The sequence below is a fragment of the Aegilops tauschii genome, chromosome 1, assembly GCF_002575655.3.
Source record: "Aegilops tauschii subsp. strangulata cultivar AL8/78 chromosome 1, Aet v6.0, whole genome shotgun sequence".
Lineage (NCBI taxonomy): Eukaryota > Viridiplantae > Streptophyta > Magnoliopsida > Poales > Poaceae > Aegilops > Aegilops tauschii.
The window spans coordinates 391,229,759-391,251,224 of NC_053035.3; the positions used below are offsets into that span (position 1 = coordinate 391,229,759).

Sequence of the window (21,466 nt, forward strand, 5' to 3'; positions counted from 1 at the left end):
GTACTCACCTCTTTGTACCGTGATATCTATTCTCTCTTAATTTATGAAAAATGCAGCTCTCCTTCATGATTCAAAAAAATCTTGACTTCCCAAACTTTACAGGCTTATGTACGCTTAAAACAACATCAGCTACTCAACGCACTGTGCCTCCGTCGAACAACATTTTTGGCCGTGGCTGCACGCATGATTCCGCTCAAAGCAACTCCAATGGGGCAACCCAAACGGACGCGCGCTTTGTCCGCTTTTCGTTCGTTTGGGTCGGCCAGGCGGACGTGCACGTCCGCATTCTCAAATGGGTCGGCTTGACCGCCCAACGGGAGGCTGACCCAAATGTGCCGACGTGAAAAAAAACAGCTCGCACAAAATAAACATAATTAAACATAAGTGGTCGGTCAATCGCCGGCCAAAGTCCACTTAAACATAATTAAACATTAATTAAAACATAAAAAAATACTGCACCGTCCCGCACGCTGCCCTAGACATCGTCGGCCTTGCCCTTGCCCTTGACGTCGACGCCGCCGTTGCCATCGCCGCCGGTGAGGTCGATGAAGACGGGAGCAGGGCCAGCCCACCCCGAACGCCGCCTAGCACGCTGCCAGGGCAGCCTCCTCCGGCGTCTGCTGGGGCGGCGGCATTGCGGCTAGCCGCGCGCGCTCCTCCTCCTCGAGCCGGAGCGCCTCCGTGTCGCGTTGGAGCAGTGCCTCGTAGCGCATCTGCCGCTCGCCGTCAGCCTGCTCCTGGCGGAGCTAGTGCGCCTTCCAGCACTCGAGGTGGGCCGCCTCCTGCGCTGGCTTCACGGCGAAGTGGACAGGAGGTGCGCTCACCCACTCGCGGTACTGCCCCGTCCACGTGTAGGCCTCCTCCGGCCAAGTGGGTGGAGGCGGGGAGCGCTTCCGCGTCAGGGACAGCTCTGACTCCGGCTTGGGCTCGACGAGCGGTGGCGGCACGAAGAGCGGGGTGTGGACGGAGTCGCCCGCCGCTGACAGGGCATGGGCTTGCTCCAGCCTCCAACCCATCCCAGTGCGCGTCCTCCTTGAGGCAGCTAGCCTCCAGCGCGTGATGCAGGGCCTCCTCGGGGGCGGCTTGGCACTACTAGGGAAAAGCTTATAGGCAGACGCGTACTAGTAGCGCGGGTTTATACCCCTCGCTACTGCTACTTACTAGTAGCGCGGGTTTTTACCCCTCGCCACTACTAAGTTGATAGTAGTAGCTCGTGTTTTTACCCCTCGCTGCTACTAAGCAGTCTCTACCGTGCCCCCGGGGACATGCCATAGTAGTAGCGAGGGATATGAACCCGCGCTACTACTAAGTTGATAGTAGTAGCGCGGCTTTATACCCCTCGCTACTACTAAGTAAAAGGTAGGTGAAGTCCCCATATCCTCGGCCGAATCCCTCCTCTCTCCCTCCTCTCTCCCACACTCTCTCATTCCCCTTCTCCTCCCACCCGTGATTCCCATCCTCACCCACCACCGCCGCTGATCTCACACCTCGGCGCCTTCCCCAAATTCGATGACCTCCTCTCCCATCGCAGCCCCTCCCCGGCCCCTCCTTCGTCCTTCTCCGCTGCTGGAAGGAGAGGGAAACTAGCAGAGCATCATCCATGGTGGCGGCCAGATCCACCATGGATGCAGCCACTTGCACCTCCTCGCTGGGACAAGGCCTCCTGAGGACATGCGAGCACCATGGTCAAGGGTCCTACGACAAGCAGTAGCAGGTCACCGGGCTTCATCTAGGTTCCGAGCGCCGGCTCCAACTTCGACGGCCACCAGTGAGTTCCTCCTCCTACTCCTCTTTATCTCTCTCTTCCTCATTCAAATAATTTCTCTTCTTTTGTAGCAGCATTAGATGAGAGGTGCGGGAACGAGTTGGGTGGGGAACCACCATCACCATGGACAACTTCATCCCCTCCAGGACCAGCAGCAGCCATGGTTGGAGAGGACGATGACGCCCAGCAGCAGCAACCATGGATGGAATTTATTTTTTTAATTCCCAATTAGTTAGTAGTAGCGCGGGGCACAGACCCGCGCTACAGCTAAGTAGTAGTAGCGCGGGCGTCAACCATGCTACTACTATCAGAAGTAGCAGTAGCGAGGGTTATACACACGCTACTGCTACAAGTTAGCTGTGGCGCCGTATCAGTAGCGCGGGCGCCCGTGCTACTGATACACCCAAAACCCACGCTACTGCTAGGCTTTTCCCTAGTAGTGTGGTACTCCGCCTCCGCCTCCATCTCATTCGGCTCTACCCGTGGGGGTGGCGGTGGGAACGACGGCGGGACGGCGGCGACGCCTACACGCCGTTGCTCCTCGTGTTCGAGGGCAAGCCATGCCCCCCAGTTGGGAGAGTCGGCGGCGTACTCAGGCATCCGCCACTGCTCCGGCGTGAGCTGCGCGCGGCGCCTGCGCACCTCATCGTCGTGCGCCCGCTGGCTCCGCGGAACCGCCGTCACCGGGATCCGCTGTGGATCCAGGTGCCAATGGTGCGGCAGCGTGACGTTGGGGTAGGGCAACGGCTGCCTGTACTCCCAGTGCCAGCGTGCTTGGTGCACCGGGATGTGCAGGCGCCGGCGACCTGGGCGGAAACGCACCGGTGCCGGAGGAGGAGGGGGAGGAGGAGTACGGGAGGACGAGGCGGCGGGGGTGCCCTTGCCCTTGCCGCTGCTACTGCCGCCGAAGAGACCCATCGCTTGCTAGGGTTTGCTATCGCCGGAGAGGAAGCAAAGGAAGTGGTAGGGGGCCAGATGTGGACGGAAGTGGACGAGGCCGGCCCCCGCCGCACGCGTGCTTAAAAAAGGACGCTTCCACTGGCTGACTAGTGGGCCCGCTGTCGATGGTCATCATAAATAAGACGACGGGCGGCGGTTGGGTGGCCTACAGGTGGGGACGCGGCGGACATCGAGGAGACGCGCGGCGCGTCCGCGTCGACACATTTCAGGCGCAATTTTGGGCCGAAAATGGGTCGGCGTGGACGCCACGCGGACGAGATTTGGGTTTGGGTCGGCGCGTTGGGCCTCCACTTTTATCCGCGCCGACCCAAACGGACACAGGAGGACGAAATGGATCACCCCATTGGAGTAGCTCTCGATGATTACATACACGGGACAGAAGCGGACACCATACCACGCGTGATTCCCAGCTCCACCGCAAGCAAAAATTCGTGTTTTGACCCTTTTGCGATACAAATTCAGGATCTGACCCCGGTTGGGAAAAAATTGGGATTTGACCCTTTCGCTGCCGCCAGGGGCTCTGGCGGTAGGGTTAGACAGGCTACCGCTAGGGGGCCTGGCGGTAGGGTGCGATGGAGGGGGACGGCGGCCGTTTGCCTGGGCTGACGTGGATGGGTACCCTGCCGCCAGGGCACCTGGTGGTAGCCTGTCTAACCCTACCGCCAGAGCCCCTGGCGGTAGGGTGTGGCTGGGTTTTGCCTTCGCAAAGTTTCTGTAACGAAATATGGAAGTGCCCTGGCGGTAGCTACCGCCAGGGGGTTGGCGGTAGGCTGTGTGACCCTACCGCCAGGGTCCTTGGCGGTAGGGTCCTGTGTTTTATTGTTTCAAGTTTATTTGCTTGCTTCTTTTCAAAAACAATATCACAGCAAGTTTCACAAATATGATAGCAATATCACAGATCTTAAACAATTAAACTTGGGCATCCCATACCCATTAACAAAACTTGAAGTGCATAGAACATTTCAAACGAACTTCAACTAATTAGTAAACGGAGTTCCACATAGTTTCACAAATAGCAAACACATAGATCCACAAATAGCAAACACATAGTTCCACGTAGTTTCACAACCACTAGACAAGTTCAACCAAACGAAGTTCAACCAAATAGCAAACACATAGACAACCCAACTACAAGAGCCAAGTATCCAAGAGCAAAATCAGTTGCTCCTTCCCCTCTTGGAGGTACGGTCCTCGTTACTCTTTGAATTAGTCTCTTCAGTCTTCTTCTTGGGCCGTCGAGTAACTAGTCTCTGGAAAGGGTCCAGACTCAGCAAATCCTTCTTCTTCGGATTCCTCTTCGGCAGCTGAGGTGGTTGAGATGATTGAGTTGGTGGAGGTCCATAATCTTCATCGTACTCCTCCTCCCCGTTGCTCTCATCCTCCTCCTCCTCCCCTTCTTCATGTGTGGCCTCCTCCTCCTCCTCCTCCTCATCCTCCTCCTCCTCAAGCAACCTAGACGACGAGGGAACATGGCTCGATGAGCCGATGTGACCCTGTGTGGCTACAGGATGATAAGCTTCAACCGACCCAGCTCCAGCACACCCAAGCAGCCCTACTAGCTTGCGACAACGCTTCACGAACTTCTGCACTCACAATGAAACAAGGGCATAATAAGTATCAGGTTTATGATTGCAAGTGAACAAGATGCATCTGTTCCGAGGAGGCTGAAATTGTACCTTTATCGTCCCCCTCATTTTGTTCTCAGATTGTACGCTCCCGGGGGCATCACCTAGTGCACCTGAGGCTTCAAAGATGCATCTGTTCAGCTCACCAGACTGCAACGGCATAAGTCAGTCACGATGGCGAATAAAATAATTTAAATACAACCGTCGGTTCAAACTTACCACTCTGTTGATGAGGGGTGCAAACTCCCTAAATCCATTGTGCATGTCTCTGATGCCGGTCTAGTAGGCCTCTTCCTCGGGGCCATCCCTCTCCAGCTCCGCGATGTGCGTCCACCGAGGCCTGAGACGAAGACGGTGCTTCTGGCCATCATCGTACCACCTCATGTGTCGGTCCAGGTAAGCATCCCAGTCAGTCACTTTCCTCTCCACATCTTTCCGATACCTCTGTCGGTTCCACTCTGTCACATGAGTTTTATGCTCCTCTCACAGTCTGTGATCGACTGATTCTTCTGTCGGCTCATCCTGCAAGGCATAGGCCACAAGAAACATCATAATAAAGTCGCCATGCAATGAAATCATGGGCACGGAGAAAAAAGCGCTCACAGGTGGAGCGCGTGGCCGCCAGTATCGGTGGGCGGGCCCGGTGGGGTATGGTGATACATCCCAAACTGCGTGGCCACGCGGTGTGGCAAGTGCCACTCGATGGCGTACACACAGATCATGGGCACGATGCACCACCAGAGACCACGGTCCGCATCGCACATCACGTTCAGATCGAAGTCCCACTCTCGGTCATGATACAACCACCAGTTTACCTATTACATATACGTTGGTAAGTTTCCACTCTCGGTCAAAAGTGGAATCAAAGAGAAAGGTGTTGAGCGAGTTCATATACTTGCGTATGCGTCAAAGCGTCCAACTCGTTGGTGTAGGTCTTGTACGAAGTCTTGTTTAGGCCCGTGTAGAGTTTGACAACGTCCGACTCGTAAGCTACGGTGGGGTGTCGAGTCTCGTCACCGTCTTCGCTATAGGCACCCCATGGGCGTCTTGGCATCTTCTCCGGACGCCCCACCGGCAGCCGCTCCCACATCCAAATGGAGAAGGCCCAGACAAAGCCACCCATATTGGACTTGTCTCCCATCCTCTGCGTTGCGCCGTCAAGCTGCAAAACATCAAATGAGGATCAGATATAACAAAATGTCATGGACATACTTTCGTAGGTAGGCAATTAGATACTCTCTTACCGAACGGTATAGGTAGGCGAGAGATGCGGTCCCCCAACTGTACCCTGCATCCCAGTCGGCTAGGAAGAACAGATACGACCAGTTGGAAGAGTTCCCAGAGCTGTCTGGAAACACGACCCCCATGAGAAGATACCACAGGTAGGCCCTCGCGTACCACTCCACAGTCGTCTCATCTGCCCCTTCGGGGCATGTCTTCGGGTGCTCCGAGAGCCAGGGCAACGATACACCGGATGTACGGATACCCTTAGCACCGGGGCAGTCGCCGATGAGAGTGGCAACCCTCTGCTGCCAGTTGGTCCTCTCCACTCGCCCGGTGAGTGCATGACCCTCGATCGGCATGGCAGTAATCATCGACCAATCCTCGAGGGTCACCGTCATCTCCCCGCATGGCGGATGGAAAGAATGGGTCTCCGGTCGCCACCGGTCAATCAAAGCTGTCAGAGCTGCGTGGACAAGCGTCGGCGGCTGACGCTTGAACTGCAACACGAAACCCAACAGTCGGGCTCTCTTGAAGAACGGCGCGTAGCGCTCGTCGTTGTCCATATGCCCATGAACCCCGTGACCCCTCATGCGTAGTGGCTAGAGCATCTGTCAAAAAGTGAACGCCAAAAGTTAGGAAATTATTTTCATCAATCCGAAAACTTTGATCAATATTTCCTTCATATTACTTACCTCTCCGTTCTCTATGAAATGGGCACGATGACCCTTGTCGAATGCGTAGTCAAGCATGGAGTACCGTCGGCCGATGTTGTCCGCAAGAGGTGCCCGCCTTAATAAAATTTCATAAACAAAAGCATCATAAGCATAAGCATACATAAACAAAAAATGAAATCAAATCATATCAAAATCGTATCAACATGCATCATATCAAAATAAAATCTTAAGCATATTGCTCCAACAACATCTACTACACATGATGGATCAAATAATATCAACATGCATCATATAAAAAAATCCTCCAACATGCATCATATCATCATTTTTTAAACAATTTTTTTAAATAGAGTTCATCTTGAATGTATTCTCTCCAAACAACAGCTTCATATCATCATATCAACATGCATCATAAAACTACAATCAAGTCCTCCTACATGCATTACATCATAATTCTTTTAACAAAAAAAAAATATGAACTAAGGTTCATCTTCACACTAACATATGAACAATTGATTAGAGTTCATACTCAATACCACTAGTTACTAAAGAACTAAGAACTAGAACTACAATCAAGCTAAAACAATCTTAGGTGAAAAAAATTCCAATCTAAGTTCAAAAATATAAGGGATTTCAAGCAAATAATGCATCGAATCGGAAGCAAGTTTGCAAAAACTAATTGGAGGGATCGGAGGAGCTTACGTTTCTCTCTTCGGGGCCATCTCGGTCCGCAAAAAGGTGAAGAAACAGTGAAGATCCGAGGGGGAGAGTGGAGGAGATAAGAGAGGGAGAGAGGGGCGACTTGGGGGAGAAAAGATGAAACTGCCGACGAGGGAAAGGGGAGGGGTGGGGAGATGGGCAGGGACGCGTGGGGTCTCGGACGAAATAACTGCTCGGACCCTACCGCCAGGGTCTCTGGCGGTAGGGTTAGACAGGCTACCGTCAGAGACCCTGGCGGTAGGGTGCGACGGAGGGGGACGGCGATCGTCTCTGCGTGCTGACGTGGATTAGTACCCTACCGCCAGGGCCCCTGGCGGTAGCCTGTCTAACCCTACCGCCAGAACCCCTGGCGGTAAGAGAAAAAGTCAAATCCCGATTTTTTTTCCAACCGTGATCAGATCCTGAATTTGTATCGCAGAAGGGTCAAAACACGAAATTTTGCCATCACCTCATCAGTACAAAAATTTAACGAAGAGGTTGCCTAGTTTGAACTGAACACTGTACTTGATCTCTCGTCCTATCACAAACAAGTCTCTTCCCCCGAGTCCTAGTAGACTAGTCCAAGTAGTCCGGGACAATAGCGTCCCGTCTCTTCGCTGATCCCTGGCACACAATCACTATAAGACAAAGCAAGACAAACCTCTCTTATCCTTCTCGGCTAGAAGTGGAATTCTTATCGATACTGGAACTCAGAGCATAGGAGGGAAAGTCGATTTATGGATGGAATCAAATACGCAGTATTTACAGAAAAAAGTCTTCGTTTATTGGGAAAGAATCAATATACTTTTAATGTCGAATCGGGATTCACTAAGACAGAAATAAAGCATTGGGTCGAACTCTTCTTTGGTGTTAAGGTGGTAGCTGTGAATAGCCATCGACTAACGAAAAAAAAGGGTACGGACGCAACGTTAAAGCGCTGCACGGAAAGTGGGTGAAAGGAGGATCGCTCACCCCCACCTCTGTCGGCTCACCCCGACCATCCGATCCGATCAGATCCAGATCAGAAACCACCAACGCAAGCAACCCCCGGCCCCGGGCGCTCTCCGCCCTTTTCTCCGCTGCCGGGGCCCGCCGCCCGCCCGCCCGCCCGCGCGCGTCACCCCCGCACCAACTCCCCACCGCGCCGGCGCCCCACTCCCACCCCCCGCCCCTTTCCCAATACCCTTTTCCCCGTCGACAAGCCTCGCCTAAAGCCGCCGGCAGCTGAGCGGCGATTCCTCCCCCCGCGCCCCCCCCCCCCCCCCCCCCCCCCGGCCCGGGACCTGATTCGGCGGTAGCAGCTAGCAGGCGGCGGCAGTACCACTGCTCCACTCGCACGCGCGCGCATGGCCGACCTGGGCGGGAGGTGATAACTGGGCGGCGCGGAGATGAGGGAGCTGGTGGGGAGGCCCGGGACGTGGGGCGGGCTCTGGCTGCGGCTCGGCCAAGCCGCGCTCGCCGCCGCCTCCATCGCCGTCATGGCCTCCGCCAACGGCTTCGCCGGCTACACCGCCTTCTGGTAACCTTCCTGTCTTCTTTGGGAGGTTTTTTCCTGGGCGGAGTACCATCTACTAGTCTGTTAATCTGCGAGCGATGGATAGTTTAATCACGAGGGGCTTTGTTAATCCGTGAGCACTCAACTAGAGTATTGAGATGGTTGGATAAAGAATCTAAGAAGATAGTATGAAGTTAACCATCACTGTCCTGTAGACATGTGCCTGAGAAAATATGTAGGTTTGGACTTGTGATGAGTGGCGATTTCAGTACAAGTTGGCTCTTGCACGGGTGAGCACTGTCCAAAAACTAATGGCTGAGAGCTCCTCAGGGCCAAATTGGGCCTTCTGCAAGCCATGTGGTGTGGGTGCATGGTGGTGGTAATTCCTAGATTCAGCTACAAATTTAGTGCAATCGTGGCTTATTTGCAGACTTGTATTAATACAACATTCCCCTTTTAGAATTTCTACTGCTAATGGCATTTGAGTTTTGTAATGAGCTCTTTGTCTCTTTCGAGTTTCAGCTATCTGATTGCATCGATGGGATTACAAGCGCTCTGGAGCTTGGGGCTTGCATGTCTTGATGGATACGCCCTTAAAGTCAAAAGAGATCTCAACAATGCTGTTTTAGTGAGCTTATTTGTAGTCGGAGACTGGGTAATGATAAAAGACCTTCTAAAACTCTTTGCCATGCAGTGTGCTGTTTTGATTTCTTGCTTTCTCCAGTTCTTTTTTCTTGAAAATGTGCTCTACTGCATTGTTTATCATGAACTAACATTCGATATATGATAAGCATGCTCTTTGAGAAGCTCTAAAGCATAGCATATGTGAAAAATGAATTCAAATGATCATTCAGGGCTTATTTTGCGTGCTGAAATGCTACAGAAATGTGGGGTTCTATACATAATATTGTTTACTAGGTTAATGGTCCTGTTCTAGTTCAATTATTCCCTCCCTCTGCCCCGCTCAAGATACATGCACAGCTGAAGCACACATATTACAGGGTTGACGTTTAAACTACAGCAGATGGGTGCCCTTGTGAGTTATTGCTTGTCTAGTGGAGTTTATTGTTGCACACTAAGTTTAAGGTGTTGTACTTTCTGTTGAGTTTTGATTTATGTGCTTATTATTGAAGTTATTCATGGTATCTGTATTCTTCTTTCCATATAATGCATCTGGCATTAGCTGAATGGTTATACTAATTTGACATATAAAAACTTATCTGTGCATGTCATACAATCTTAATTGATTGAGTTATCTACCAAATTGTATGAGTATGTCCTTCATTTGGACAACTTTGTGTTCCTTGTTCAGTGTCTCCAGCAACACTAATGAGACCCAACTATGCGATGCAGGTTACTGCGATTCTCTCGTTTGCTGCATCGTGCTCAGCTGCTGGTGTAACAGTTCTTTTTGAGAGGGACATTTCTTTCTGCAGAAGATATTACGAACTGCCTTGTGGGAGATTTCAACTCGCGACGGCATTCGCTTTTCTGTCCTGGGCGCTAAGTGCTACATCAGCGGTCATCATGTTTTGGCTCCTGGCATCCTTCTGATTTTGTGTATAGTCCTCCTGTGTGTAAGTTCTGTTTATAGTGAGGTTTCCGCTCATCATAGGATTTATATAGGATGATTTTTCAGATATGTAAGCAACAGAAACCACACTGCCAAAACAGATGGAAATGTTGGGACACCTATAAACTCCATGGAGCGCATTTCCTAGGTACTACTCCCTCCGTGCTAAATATAAGTCTTTTCAGAGATTTTCCTAGGGACTACATACGGATGGATATAGGCATATTTTAGAGAGTAGATTCACTCATTTTGCTCCGTATGTATTCCATATTGGATTCTCTAAAAGGACTTATATTTAGGAATGGATGAAGTATTACTCGCTGGAAGCTTTCCTCCAGAAAATGATGCTAAATCGATTTCTCATTATAGTGTCTCCAGATACCCTTCATGTTCTTCTCTAAGGTGATACTAGTACCATAGTCTTAGCGTTGCAGCTGTACCAGTTATCTGACTAGTTCCTTCCTTTGTAGTTTTGGGATGATGCGATGCAATATTGGTGACCAATTAGAATGTTTTAGCCGAGTCGGGGATGTGTGTCGCTGCTCTTTAGCTGTGTTGCGAATGAACACAAAGAATCTGTAGAGTTTCAGGCATGCTGAAACCTATCGGCTCCGTTGTAAAGAATCAAAGTATAAGGGGGTTGGTCTGGACAGAGGTGCCATTTCAATAGTCCGACTGCTCTGATTTTGTTGTGTAACTCTACCTGGAACACCGTTAAAGAAGTCAGGCAATTTGAGATTACAAATGTGTACGAATTTCATCAACGCCATGTTGACTATACTCTCTGCGCCTCTAGATCATCTGAATGGAACATCTGCATGAGAAGTCAAGGATGAGAGGGTTTCTTGTGTGGGCTTGGCTCTCGATATCAAACCAATTTTTTTTTTTCTGTTTTTGCGGGGATATCGAACTTAATTTAACAAAGATGAAATTCAGGCGGACAATGTCCGTGAGTCCGTGTGGGCGGAAGATGAACTGATCGTAGTTGATGTAGTATTCGTGCATGCTTTAGTTATGCTTCTCGCGCATACTCCTTTCCTGATTGGAGACTAGAGTAGCACAGAGTGTCCATGTTTCTTGCGATTCGATATACTGTACATCTTTTCAACCAAAGTTATTCTTGTTCTTCTGAGTTTCAAGAGAAAAATGGTTGTTCTTGCTCTGGGTGTGAAACCAGAAGGTTGTTTTTATCGTGATTTCGAACTGAAAACGAGATTTTTCTTCTTCTTCTTTGAAAAGGAAGACTGAACTGAAGAACGCGGATGCAATTAGCAACCTTGATGCTTGACACTCGCTTCTTTTGCAGTCTTGCAGCAAGTCATGTGTGCGTGTACACAACCTTTTTGTACATGGTGAAGCTTTTATTGCCATATTACACTCCATGAATGGACTCTGACACTATACATTTCTTCACAGGACTCCTTCGGAGGTCCTGCGCTTACGCATCCCATATTTACAGTTGACAATCATTACAAGCTGAATTGAAATACCAATACATGCATGTATAGCACACACAAACTGCAGGTCTGCAGCTCGTATTAGCTTAGCTAGGCCAATACTTGAGGTTTCCACCAATCCACATCGTATCTGCATGTACTCGACGACGTACCTAGGCAAGTCTTCACCTGCTTCGCTCTGTTTCCTTTATTCTTGGCCTTTCTGCGCTTCAATCACAATCAATCACCACGATCCATGCTCCATGCTGCGCCGACGGTGCGCCGGAGACCGCCGCGCGGCTCCGGCCGCACCGGAGTCGCCCGAGAAGCGCTGGTGCCGGCCGGAGTCCCCGGGGAGACGGAAGTAGGCCGAGGCCGCCGTGGGCGACGAGGACGGCTGCTCGTCGAAGAGCAGGTCGGCGAGGGAGACCTGCCCCTCCTTCCTGTACTGCGCCACGGCCCTGTAGATGAACGGGATGAGGCCCTCCATGACACCCTTTGCTTTCGCTCGAGAGAGCTGAAGAAGACGGTGGAGAGAGGTAGTAGTGGTTATTGGGACAACACTTGAGGGAGAGGTTTGACACGCTTTGTTGGGATGAATGATGGCGAGGCAGGAGGAGGACATGGGCTTAAAAAGGGAGCCAAAACAGAAGAGGCCTCCGGGTGGATAGAGATCAGAGACCAAATGGGACGCTCGCCTAGGAAGGATAATTGTTCCCTGACAGCTTCACCTTAGCTCCGAAATCAATCAACCAAAATGTGTCGTGTCAGGGACTCAGGGGTACTATTACAAGGGAATTCATCAGGGTAACTGCTAGCTAGCTAGGACATTATTCCGGGTTAATTAATCATTGGGGCTATGGAATCCCAGTAGGGGAGGGGAAGGAGGCTTGAACGCAAGGGATGGTCAGTCTTGCAAGGCGAGTTTTCCAAGTGGACAGCGACGTTATTTTCAGTCAGTTGCTGTAATTTCTCGGCTGAAAAACCCTTGATTGAAGCCTACAGCTTACCTGCCACAAAAGATAAGCAAACACAAACCTCCGCCCGGACCATGATTGGTCGAGTTCTTTTTATCCAACTCCAGGCCTGCCGGTGGCGTAAGCCTCCGGAAAATCGCTGCCATGGCGGGAAGGAAAGTTCAGCGTGATCTCACCTCACCCCGGCCGACTATGCTGCCAGGGCGGGGCGGGACAACCGGACAAGAAGATCGATCCATCTGGCTGCTGACTTCTTCCCCGATACACTTGTCGAGCCGTTGCGTGGCGAGCGTGAGTAAACAATGGGGAAGATGGCGGCCCGTGCGGCTGACGTGGAGGCATGATTGCTAGGGTTGACCTCGCCGGCGTAAACTGGTGCGGTGCTGGGGTTTGTTTATGGCACTGGAGATGCTGATCGGGCAACAGTTCATACCAGATCGTTGTTTTTCTTCTTCTTTTTGCGAGAAGAAGAAGAGAATGAGCGGCGGTTCGTACCGGATCGTATCGTCTGCTGATAGTATTTTGTTTTGAGCCGGCGGTCGGATTTATTTGTACTTTGCTTGGATAGCTGTATCTCTAGTTGGCTAGGGTTATTGTATTGGCACTGATGGGGATGTCCGAACTAACCGCGGGTAAGGCTGGGTCAAGAAGAGCAGAGTTGCGCGGAAACCGCACAAGCTTGCGCTTGCTTCTTCACCTCGATATCTGGTTGATTTTCTGCAGCGGTGAAAGTGAAATGCGCCTCTCAAACTTTCTTTGGTTTCTATCTTCAAATTTTTTATAACATTTTCCAATGATAGTACTTTTTTTCAACCCATATGATTACAAATTTCAGCGGCGACTCGGTCTGGACTCTGGACATATCGCGTCTCCCCTGGCCCAAGAAGCCCAAGGCCCAGATGGTTTTGAGCCCGTAGGATTGCAGCTGGAAAAGACGTTGGGCAACACGTCTGATCCATCTCGCTGGACGTTTTAGTCCCATACTGCTCATCAACAGAACGAGACATGTCAGGGGAGACTATATATGAAGCACCTGGTGCTACCGAGAAAAGCACTTACCTGGACGGGGTCAATGGATGATCAAGAAGACCCATGGCCTGGATTAGTGGCCTCCATTGCACTTGGGAGGAACGCTGGTCCACCATCTCCTCTAGTAGGAGAATGGACGTCAAAATTTGTGATAGAGGGGGTACGCGTCCGCGCGGCCCCTGCCAATGTCAATTTAAAAAAATTCAAACATATGTTCGAATTTGGTTCATGTTTGAGAGTGTTTGATCATGTTATCGGTGAAGAGAACCTGATCTTTATCTATAATTTTATTCAGAACAGGGCTAAAGCTATGCGTGTCCTCTCAGGGTTTTCTTCTCAGAGGCTTATGCTGAAGGCGATATTTGTTTACCACTTTAGAACGTTCCGGGCGGACCGAATCGAACGGCCTGGAAAGTCGTGACGGGACTCAAAGTCCGGTGCGGAAATGATCGGGAGCTCTGTTTTTGGGTGCATTCTGGGAGTTTCCAGCTGACGCCGGACGGCTTTCAGCGCCTATAAAGGACGCTCGGCGTATCCGCTGCTAACGGCAGCTGCTTGCAAGAGAGCATTCGCCCTCGTTCGTAAAATCTTCCGCCTTGAGTAGAACTTCTGTCGCGTATTCTGCTAGCATGGCGCCGTCGTACTCGCCGGAGCCGGAGCCGCCGTTCCGGCCGAGGGAAAAGATAGTAAAGATGCAGAGGTACTTCCAGAGCGTGCACAGGCCGACGTACTTCAAGGGGCGCTACGACGTGATCACCTCCGTCGCCATCCCTCTCGCCCTGGCCGCCTCCAGCATGTTCCTCGTCGTAAGTTGAATGAGCATCCATGTCAGTACTTTTCTTGTGTTTTACGTTGGGTATTGCACTGACGTTGGTGTCATGGTGTGTTGTGCCGCGCAGGGGCGCGGGATCTACAACATGTCCCACGGCATCGGGAGGAAGGAGTGACCATTTTGGGGTACCGATTGAAGCCCTCTCTTCTGTGTCGTCTAACACCTAAGAGCCCATGTACAGTTGTGTGTGTACGTACCTTTGTGAAGTGAAAGCAGTGTACTAAAGTGTTGGATTCAGATGGGAGTTGTCGCCTATTTTGAACGAGCAAGCCAACAATCGAGTTGTTTTCCAGTTATAAAATAACAAAAGAGCGCAGCATGATCGATGTACTGGATTTGCAAGGGTGCTCTCCGCCAAAGATCAGAAACACATGCAGAGCGTAGGCAAATCCATGGAGAACCTATGTTACATTAGTGTTGAGTTCACAGATTATTGCATAGTAACTTTCCTCGGACCGTCATGGAAGCCATATGACCCTGCCGATACGGGTATCAACCACCGTAGGCTTTGAAACTTCTGAAATCTCCAATGCTTGGGCCAGTGTTGATCTACGATTCTTCCAGGCATCTTCTGCCCACTCCTTCATTCGCTCACCTTCTGCCTTTCTATTTGACTGAATAAGCAACAGTTCCGCATACTCGCCTGAATATTGGACAAGCAGTGACAAATTCAGTATTATTAAACCAATGGTAAGAACGAGAACAACAGTCACCGTAAAAGCCTCAATACAAGCAATACACGAATGTGCACAATTGCTAGCAATAACGCTGCTTATTTTCACTGCTTAAGATTAGTGATACTCAGATTTGTCAGGACTCTGCGAATTCAGCTTATACTAACACTAACTGAGGAGGGGGGGGGGGGGGTGGGGGTGGGGGGGGGGACATTTTAGGAAAAATTCCAAAAGAACCGTAAAGGTTAGAAAATATGTTTTCCCATCCTTCAGTTACTGAAACACAAGGGTTTACAATGCAATCCTACTCTACTAACACGTACAGGTAGGCGGATTCGGATTCACACTGTTAGGTTACATTTTCAAGATTTAACCAGATCCACCCCATGGTCTCATTCAAACAGGAGGTAAGGAGGGGAAATGTAAAAGCATAACCTAGAATTAATCAATTGAGAAAAAACTAAATTAAATCGATTATGATAGCAATTAACAAACAACATGACATCTACGATGTTGCATGAAGTAACTTTTCTACTAATCCAAGAACCGTCTTCTGGTAGAATACTCCAGAGAAGATTAGATAAAAAAGATTCAAAGTATAACCTCTAGCCAAGGATATGATATCTCTCCAATCGACTTGCCTTCTTGTGCCTGCAAAATATAAATAGGAAACTTAACATTGCCCAAGGAATTAACAGGAGCCAATACCATAGGAGATCATGTTTTACCCTCAGAATTGATGGCAGGTGCTTTCAATACTTCTAGGGCCTTCCTATATAGCCCCTGCAATCAGACAGCGCAGAGAAAGACTACTCACAAACTCCACCAACCAGTAATACTCCTTCCATATCAAAATTTAAGACGCTTTTTGACACTATCATAGTAGTGTCAAAAAACGTCTTTAAATTTTGGTACAGAGGGAGTACATAATTAACAAATAAATAAATATGAGAACTGATTTGAGAAAGAATGAGAATTGCCACATTCTTAACTCATCATCAAGATTTAAGACCAAGGGAATGCAAAGACCAATTATTCTATTAGAGTTAATGATCTACTGACCTCCTGAACCATTATTGAACTAGAACCTTCAGATTTTGCTTTCAGTTTATACATCCTGGCTACACAGGTCAATACCATACCAACCTTTGGGTGATTTGAACCTGCATGGATTACAAGATTACATGATATCTAACTTGGAGGTCAAATGCTTAGATGCTTTATTTTCTGATATTCATTAACAAGCTTCGCGTGACAAACCGAATTGTTCTTCAGCCTTCTGTAGTGCTCTTGTGAGATAGTCCTCTGCCTCGTCAAACTTCCTGTAAAAGCACCGAGTGAATGCCGTCAATAGGATCCCTAAAAGGGACAAGTTGCCGTCCTAAAGATAATTGTTTTGTAGTTCATCGAACAAATATTGACGTTGGTTTCAAAATGGATCTCTTCATAATAAGACCAACAAAGAATATGTCTTAGAAATGGAAGAAAAGAAGGCCAGCCACAGAATGACTGTAGAGAAGAATCTGAATATTACCCAGAATGAGATAAAAGCTGGCCGTATGAGCAAGTGGCACCCAGAGAAACCTCCTCAGGAGCCATGTTTCCAGCTGCTAACAGATTTCCAGATATATCTTCTCTGCTTGCTGCCTCAAGAACCTTTTCATACATTTGTGTTGCCAAAGGAAAATCCCCAGTACAGTGCAGATATTCACCATATGTAAAGGCAGCATTTTCTGTAATGAACACTAATAAGGTCCATGTCTGCACTAGCCATACGGAAAGGAGCAAATGCTTTATTATGGTAATACCTGTTTGGTTATTGCCTACTGCAGCATAGCAACTGTTGGGCCCACCAAAGAGCGTCTGGGCTGATAAAGAGCAACTGTAAATCACTCTGAACAATATCCACTCCTTATTTTCTAGCAGAGATATGCAGGAAGTCAAAATGAAAAATAACCTGAGTCTATCTCTCCATTTAGAAGAGCAGCAAGTCCTTTGATTGCATCAACCCGAAATTTCAGATCATCCTGATCAGACCATTTGATTTCTTCTTCTTTGATTGACAAATCAACCGAATCATTCGGGGACATCGATGAGGAGACATCCTGTGTTAGGAAATACCATGATGCTAGCTTTATTTACGGCCGTGAAAAGGATAAATATTTGCTCGCAGTGCCAAACCTGGCTTGCTTCCATGCGAATTCCCATTAGTGCTTCCCAAGCAGCAACTACACATTTAAATAAAAATATTGCATCAGAAATGTCATTCGAGAGCATGAACTGAATTAGTATCCCTCCCTCCCTCCCCCTCTCTCGAACTGTTCTTTCACATTAGCTTCCTTAGTTTTGTAACAGTTCTGCTCCTTTTTGTCAAGTCAGTTGATGCCTTCTTTTTGACAGAAAATAAATAAAGCACCATCAGATAATAAATGATAGTATTTCTGAGTATGTACAGTTATTTCCTTCCCTGTTTCTATCTGCTAAAATCACAAAATAAATGCGAGCCTTGAGAGCTCTTTGCTTTAGAAGTTTATCATTCCACATTCTGCCCCAATACACAATACTACTCTTAACAAAAAAAAACAAGGACCTACAAAAGTAAAGCACCTCTGAAGGCTGCAGAAGGAGCGACTTGCTGGGTTGCTTTGAGCTTTTCCATTGCATCTTCGCGTCTTCCACTGTACAGAGAAAACAAGCATAGTTTTACTCAAATCTGCTCAACTGAGAAGGCCAATTAAGTGAAGGGAGTGGAACCTCACTATGCTAAATGGGATAGTAGTATTGCCATAAATAACAATCCCATTAGGCAGTTCTCATGTGAAAGCCGAATATGTTAAAACGTTTGTATGACATGCCCAGTTCATAACTTCGTATACACTGTATCTGTGTATCATAATAATTCACACTATGTTCATGCACCAGCACAAGACGCCTTAACCAAACTAGAATGTAGCAAGTAGGCAACCCATAAGGGAGGAGGCAATTTCACCCTCACATAGTGTGCTATAGCTAGAACATTCCTAGATGCTGCGACAATACCAGACTGTAAAATTACCCAAACCAGAGGAGCATCCAAATCTATTCAAAATGAAAGCACCAGACTACAAAAACGAGACGTAATTGCGCTGCTTCATTCTGATAACTGCACTAGTAGCTTGAATACTAGAACCTTCCCTGGGTAGTAGTAGCTGTAATAGCTTCGTTGGTACGACTGTTCTAAGTTTGGAACTTGTTTCGTGTGGTGTTTCTTTAATGAAATCGGAGGGAAACCCCCTCTTTTGTTCAATTTTTTTTTTCCGCTGCTTCATACCTCCTGTAGAGCAGCGTGGACATGGCGAGCATGAGCAAGCTCACGGCCTCGGCGGCGCCCTCGCCGCCGCCCTGCAGGTTCGACGCCCCCTGCTCCAGTATCCGCATCGCGTCCTCTGGCACACCAGCAGCAAAACATCGGTTCAGTCCTCAAACCCTAACGCGTACTGGTACAACGGGGAGGGGAAGGGGGAGGCGAATGGAGGGGCAGAGGGCTAACCTGACGGGCTCTGATGCCCGGCGCCGCCGAGGGCGTAGCGGACCATCTCCGCCGCCACCCTCTCCGGCTGCGTTTCGCCGACGGCGGCGTAGTGGCGCGCCAGCGGCGGCCGAGGCTTCGGGGCGGAGAGCGCCCTCGCGAGGGCCGACCGAATCGCGTTCATGGCTGCCACCTGCGCTGCTCTGGTGGTGGAAGCGGCGGGGGAGAAGGGTCTAGGGAGAGCAGAGGCGACGTGTCCAGAGTCCGGTTCGATGGAAGCGTAAACCCAGCGGAAGTCGGTAGGGGTGGAGTCGAAGGCGACACGAGTCGGGCCTCCGTGTCCATGCGATGCAATGTGCACATGGGCATATCGAAGCATTCGTTGGAAATGCACGATATACACGAAAAAAAAAACATTTTCATCTTGCAAAATTGATGGCGTTTCTCTAAGAAATGTTGGTATATTAGTGCTCCTTTCTTCAAACAGGCCGTAGAATAAAATTACAGGAGTGATTTTTATGGCCCTGGAGGAACATGTATGCCTGCACCACTATGAATAATATGGAAAGAATCCTCACATGTTAGAGCAATTTTTTCTTTCGAACACAGTACAGACGCAAGCGCTCATATATATACGCGCATACACTCACCCCTATGAACGCACACACGCACATCCTACCCCTATGAGCACCTTCGAGAGATTGAGCCGGCATATCATCTTGAGATTTACGAAGTCACCGTAGGTGCCTCGTCGTCGACGGAAACGTCTCCTCCTAGTGAAAACGCATCGCCGGGATCTTGAAATAAATCCAAGAATCCTCACATGTTAGAGCAATTGAACCTTTCTATATTATTATTATTATTGCATGTTGGACAATTGTACCTTTCTATTGTTTCTCCTAATCTCTGCTCCTAAAGGGGGAATTGGTATCGATCCAAGGCAAGATCTGCACTGCGGTCCTGATTTGGGTTTGACTCCTCGATCTGGATGAAAGTGTCGTTGTGGTCCTCGGCCTGGTCTGATACCTAGCCCAAAAACGCAAGCTCGCCGTAGGAGACCATAGTGTACTCTAGGTTTCCAAACCAGATGGTCTGCCTTGGAGCCAGATTTTCGACTTGAGCGAGATGGCCGGTCGAATCGGCGTAAAGTGTGCCGCCGCCGAAGACAAAGAGCTAGCCTGGAAAGAAAATCTTTTACGCGGATAATGATGCCGTTGATCCGAAGGTGAGCCATCGAGACGCTGTGACCACACAGAGGGACCTGTATGCACTACAAAAAAATACACTTCCGTGATGATACGTGTTTGTCACAGTAGGTCACGTTTTCTGTCATGCATGTACATCCATGATAAATTTATGACAGAATCAAGATAGTCATACCTGTGCTGTCGTAGAAGTGTTCCATGACATTACCAAAATTATCATCACGAAAGTGTCCACTTCCATGACGATAAATCACGCGTCATGGAAGTGCTTTCGTCAAGGGTGACCGACACGTGTCATCCACCATAACGGGACGCCGTTAAGCTATCGGGTCCGGTTTTGGATCCGATAATCCGTTAACAGCCGGGACCAATGGGAATTTTCGACGTGTAAAATTCTCATTGGCCGGAGGAAACACGTGTCGGCTCAACGTTCGGACAGATGTCATCCACTCATTGGACAGGAGGCGCCTATGATACGTCGACACGTGGCACGGCTCAACAGAGGCCCATTCCGGTGAAAAGGCCGGCCCGTTTGACTTGGTCAAAAGGTAACGGGTCGGCCCACGGAAAGCCTATTAACGGCTTGTTCGTATATAGCCCATTTACGACCCGCTTACTACTGGCCCGTTACGGCCTATCAGAATTAAGCCCAGTAGCTTCATCTGGGCCGTCCAATATGATTCCTGCCCATTGTAACTTCCGGCCCATGTATAGCCCATGATGCCTTTCGGCCCATATGAGGCCCTTTGGCCCTTTGTAACTCTCGGCCCATTAAAGGCCCAAGATGAAACTGACCCATAATGAATAGTGTATCGCTTTATACCCATTAACGACACATTATTCCGTTGGCCGTTTCCAGCCCGTGTTAACTTTTGGCCTTCTAAGGGCCCATTTATTCTTGGGCTCATTTCTAGAATTCGGTTAGATACGGTCCGTTACTGGCCTGTTCTGTTTGTGGGCCAAATACAGCCCGTGGTTACATTCGGCCCGTTTGTGGCCCGTTGGGCTATTTTCATAGCGTTATCAAATACGGCCTATTAATGGCCCGTTATGGTCCACGAATAGTACGACTCATGTTTGGCGAAATGATTATACGCCCCGTAGAAGGCCCATGGATCCTACGGCCCGTAGAAGACCAATGGATCCTACGTCCATAGAAGGCCCACGGATCATACGGCCCGTAGAAATTCCATGGATCCTACGGCCCGTAAAAGGCCCATGGATCCTACGGCCCGTAAAAGGCCCATGGATCCTACGGCCCGTAGGAGGCCCATGGTTACAACAGTCCGTGTGTTGTCATGATTATTGTGGCCTAGTTACCAAAACTAGGTTATTGTGGCCACTAAAAAATGCGGAAAAAGAACTGCAGTGACTACAAGCAAACAACTAAACAAGACAACAAGGAAATAAATAAGCAAGCAACTAACGCTAGCCTATTACAGCTATTACACATATTACATCCACAGAGCATCAAAGTTCGCCACCAGTGCAAATATAGGGAACAAAGGAGCATATTACATACACCGGCCGTCAAAATTGGCCACCGGTGCAAATAAACGCAGCAGCAAAACAAGTCCATAACTGAAACAACTTCAGAAGAGCTCAAGAAACGTTATCCTGGGTATCCACCATGCTGGCAATAAGCTTAGCAAGCTTATTAGCTTTGTCCTGTTTGGCGCTAAAATCCTCTAACGCTTGCTGTTGCACCAGAAAATATGCATCTGAATGCTCCAGGGACTTCCGCAGTCCTTCCGCTTCTTGTCGCAGCACAGCTGATCGATGTCTTTCAG

The 21,466-nt window shown here is 49.1% G+C and overlaps 5 protein-coding genes and 1 non-coding gene across 6 annotated transcripts; 3 read left to right on the top strand and 3 right to left on the bottom strand.

Annotated features, from left to right (window-relative positions):
- Window positions 1-4,949: 4,949 nt before the first annotated feature.
- LOC141034079 (serine/threonine-protein phosphatase 7 long form homolog) lies at window positions 4,950-6,137 on the bottom strand. Its single transcript, XM_073506296.1, has 3 exons — window positions 5,595-6,137; window positions 5,246-5,512; window positions 4,950-5,165 (listed from the first exon to the last, which is right to left on the bottom strand). Exons 1-3 carry the CDS (start codon window positions 6,135-6,137, stop codon window positions 4,950-4,952), a joined length of 1,026 nt encoding a protein of 341 aa, XP_073362397.1.
- Window positions 6,138-8,049: 1,912 nt separating this feature from the next.
- Window positions 8,050-10,381, top strand: LOC109751180 (CASP-like protein 5B2). Its single transcript, XM_020310072.4, has 3 exons — window positions 8,050-8,466; window positions 8,965-9,097; window positions 9,796-10,381. Exons 1-3 carry the CDS (start codon window positions 8,336-8,338, stop codon window positions 9,994-9,996), a joined length of 465 nt encoding a protein of 154 aa, XP_020165661.1. The 5' UTR covers window positions 8,050-8,335; the 3' UTR covers window positions 9,997-10,381.
- Window positions 10,382-11,310: 929 nt separating this feature from the next.
- LOC109751176 (uncharacterized) lies at window positions 11,311-12,146 on the bottom strand. Its single transcript, XM_020310067.4, has one exon. The coding sequence runs from the start codon at window positions 12,074-12,076 to the stop codon at window positions 11,696-11,698; it is 381 nt and encodes a 126-aa protein (XP_020165656.1). The 5' UTR covers window positions 12,077-12,146; the 3' UTR covers window positions 11,311-11,695.
- A 1,333-nt stretch (window positions 12,147-13,479) lies between these two features.
- Window positions 13,480-13,639, top strand: LOC120973125 (U1 spliceosomal RNA). Its single transcript, XR_005767239.2, has one exon. It is a non-coding gene; the product is annotated as a U1 spliceosomal RNA (small nuclear RNA).
- Window positions 13,640-14,017: 378 nt separating this feature from the next.
- On the top strand, window positions 14,018-14,544 carry LOC109751182 (uncharacterized). Its single transcript, XM_020310074.4, has 2 exons — window positions 14,018-14,263; window positions 14,357-14,544. The coding sequence occupies exons 1-2, from the start codon at window positions 14,087-14,089 to the stop codon at window positions 14,402-14,404; spliced, it is 225 nt and encodes a 74-aa protein (XP_020165663.1). The 5' UTR covers window positions 14,018-14,086; the 3' UTR covers window positions 14,405-14,544.
- LOC109751181 (uncharacterized) lies at window positions 14,545-18,790 on the bottom strand. Its single transcript, XM_020310073.4, has 12 exons — window positions 18,493-18,790; window positions 18,274-18,388; window positions 17,571-17,641; window positions 17,145-17,191; window positions 16,921-17,068; window positions 16,772-16,831; window positions 16,498-16,696; window positions 16,224-16,285; window positions 16,026-16,126; window positions 15,692-15,746; window positions 15,567-15,614; window positions 14,545-14,932 (listed from the first exon to the last, which is right to left on the bottom strand). The coding sequence occupies exons 1-12, from the start codon at window positions 18,653-18,655 to the stop codon at window positions 14,748-14,750; spliced, it is 1,254 nt and encodes a 417-aa protein (XP_020165662.1). The 5' UTR covers window positions 18,656-18,790; the 3' UTR covers window positions 14,545-14,747.
- Window positions 18,791-21,466: the final 2,676 nt, after the last annotated feature.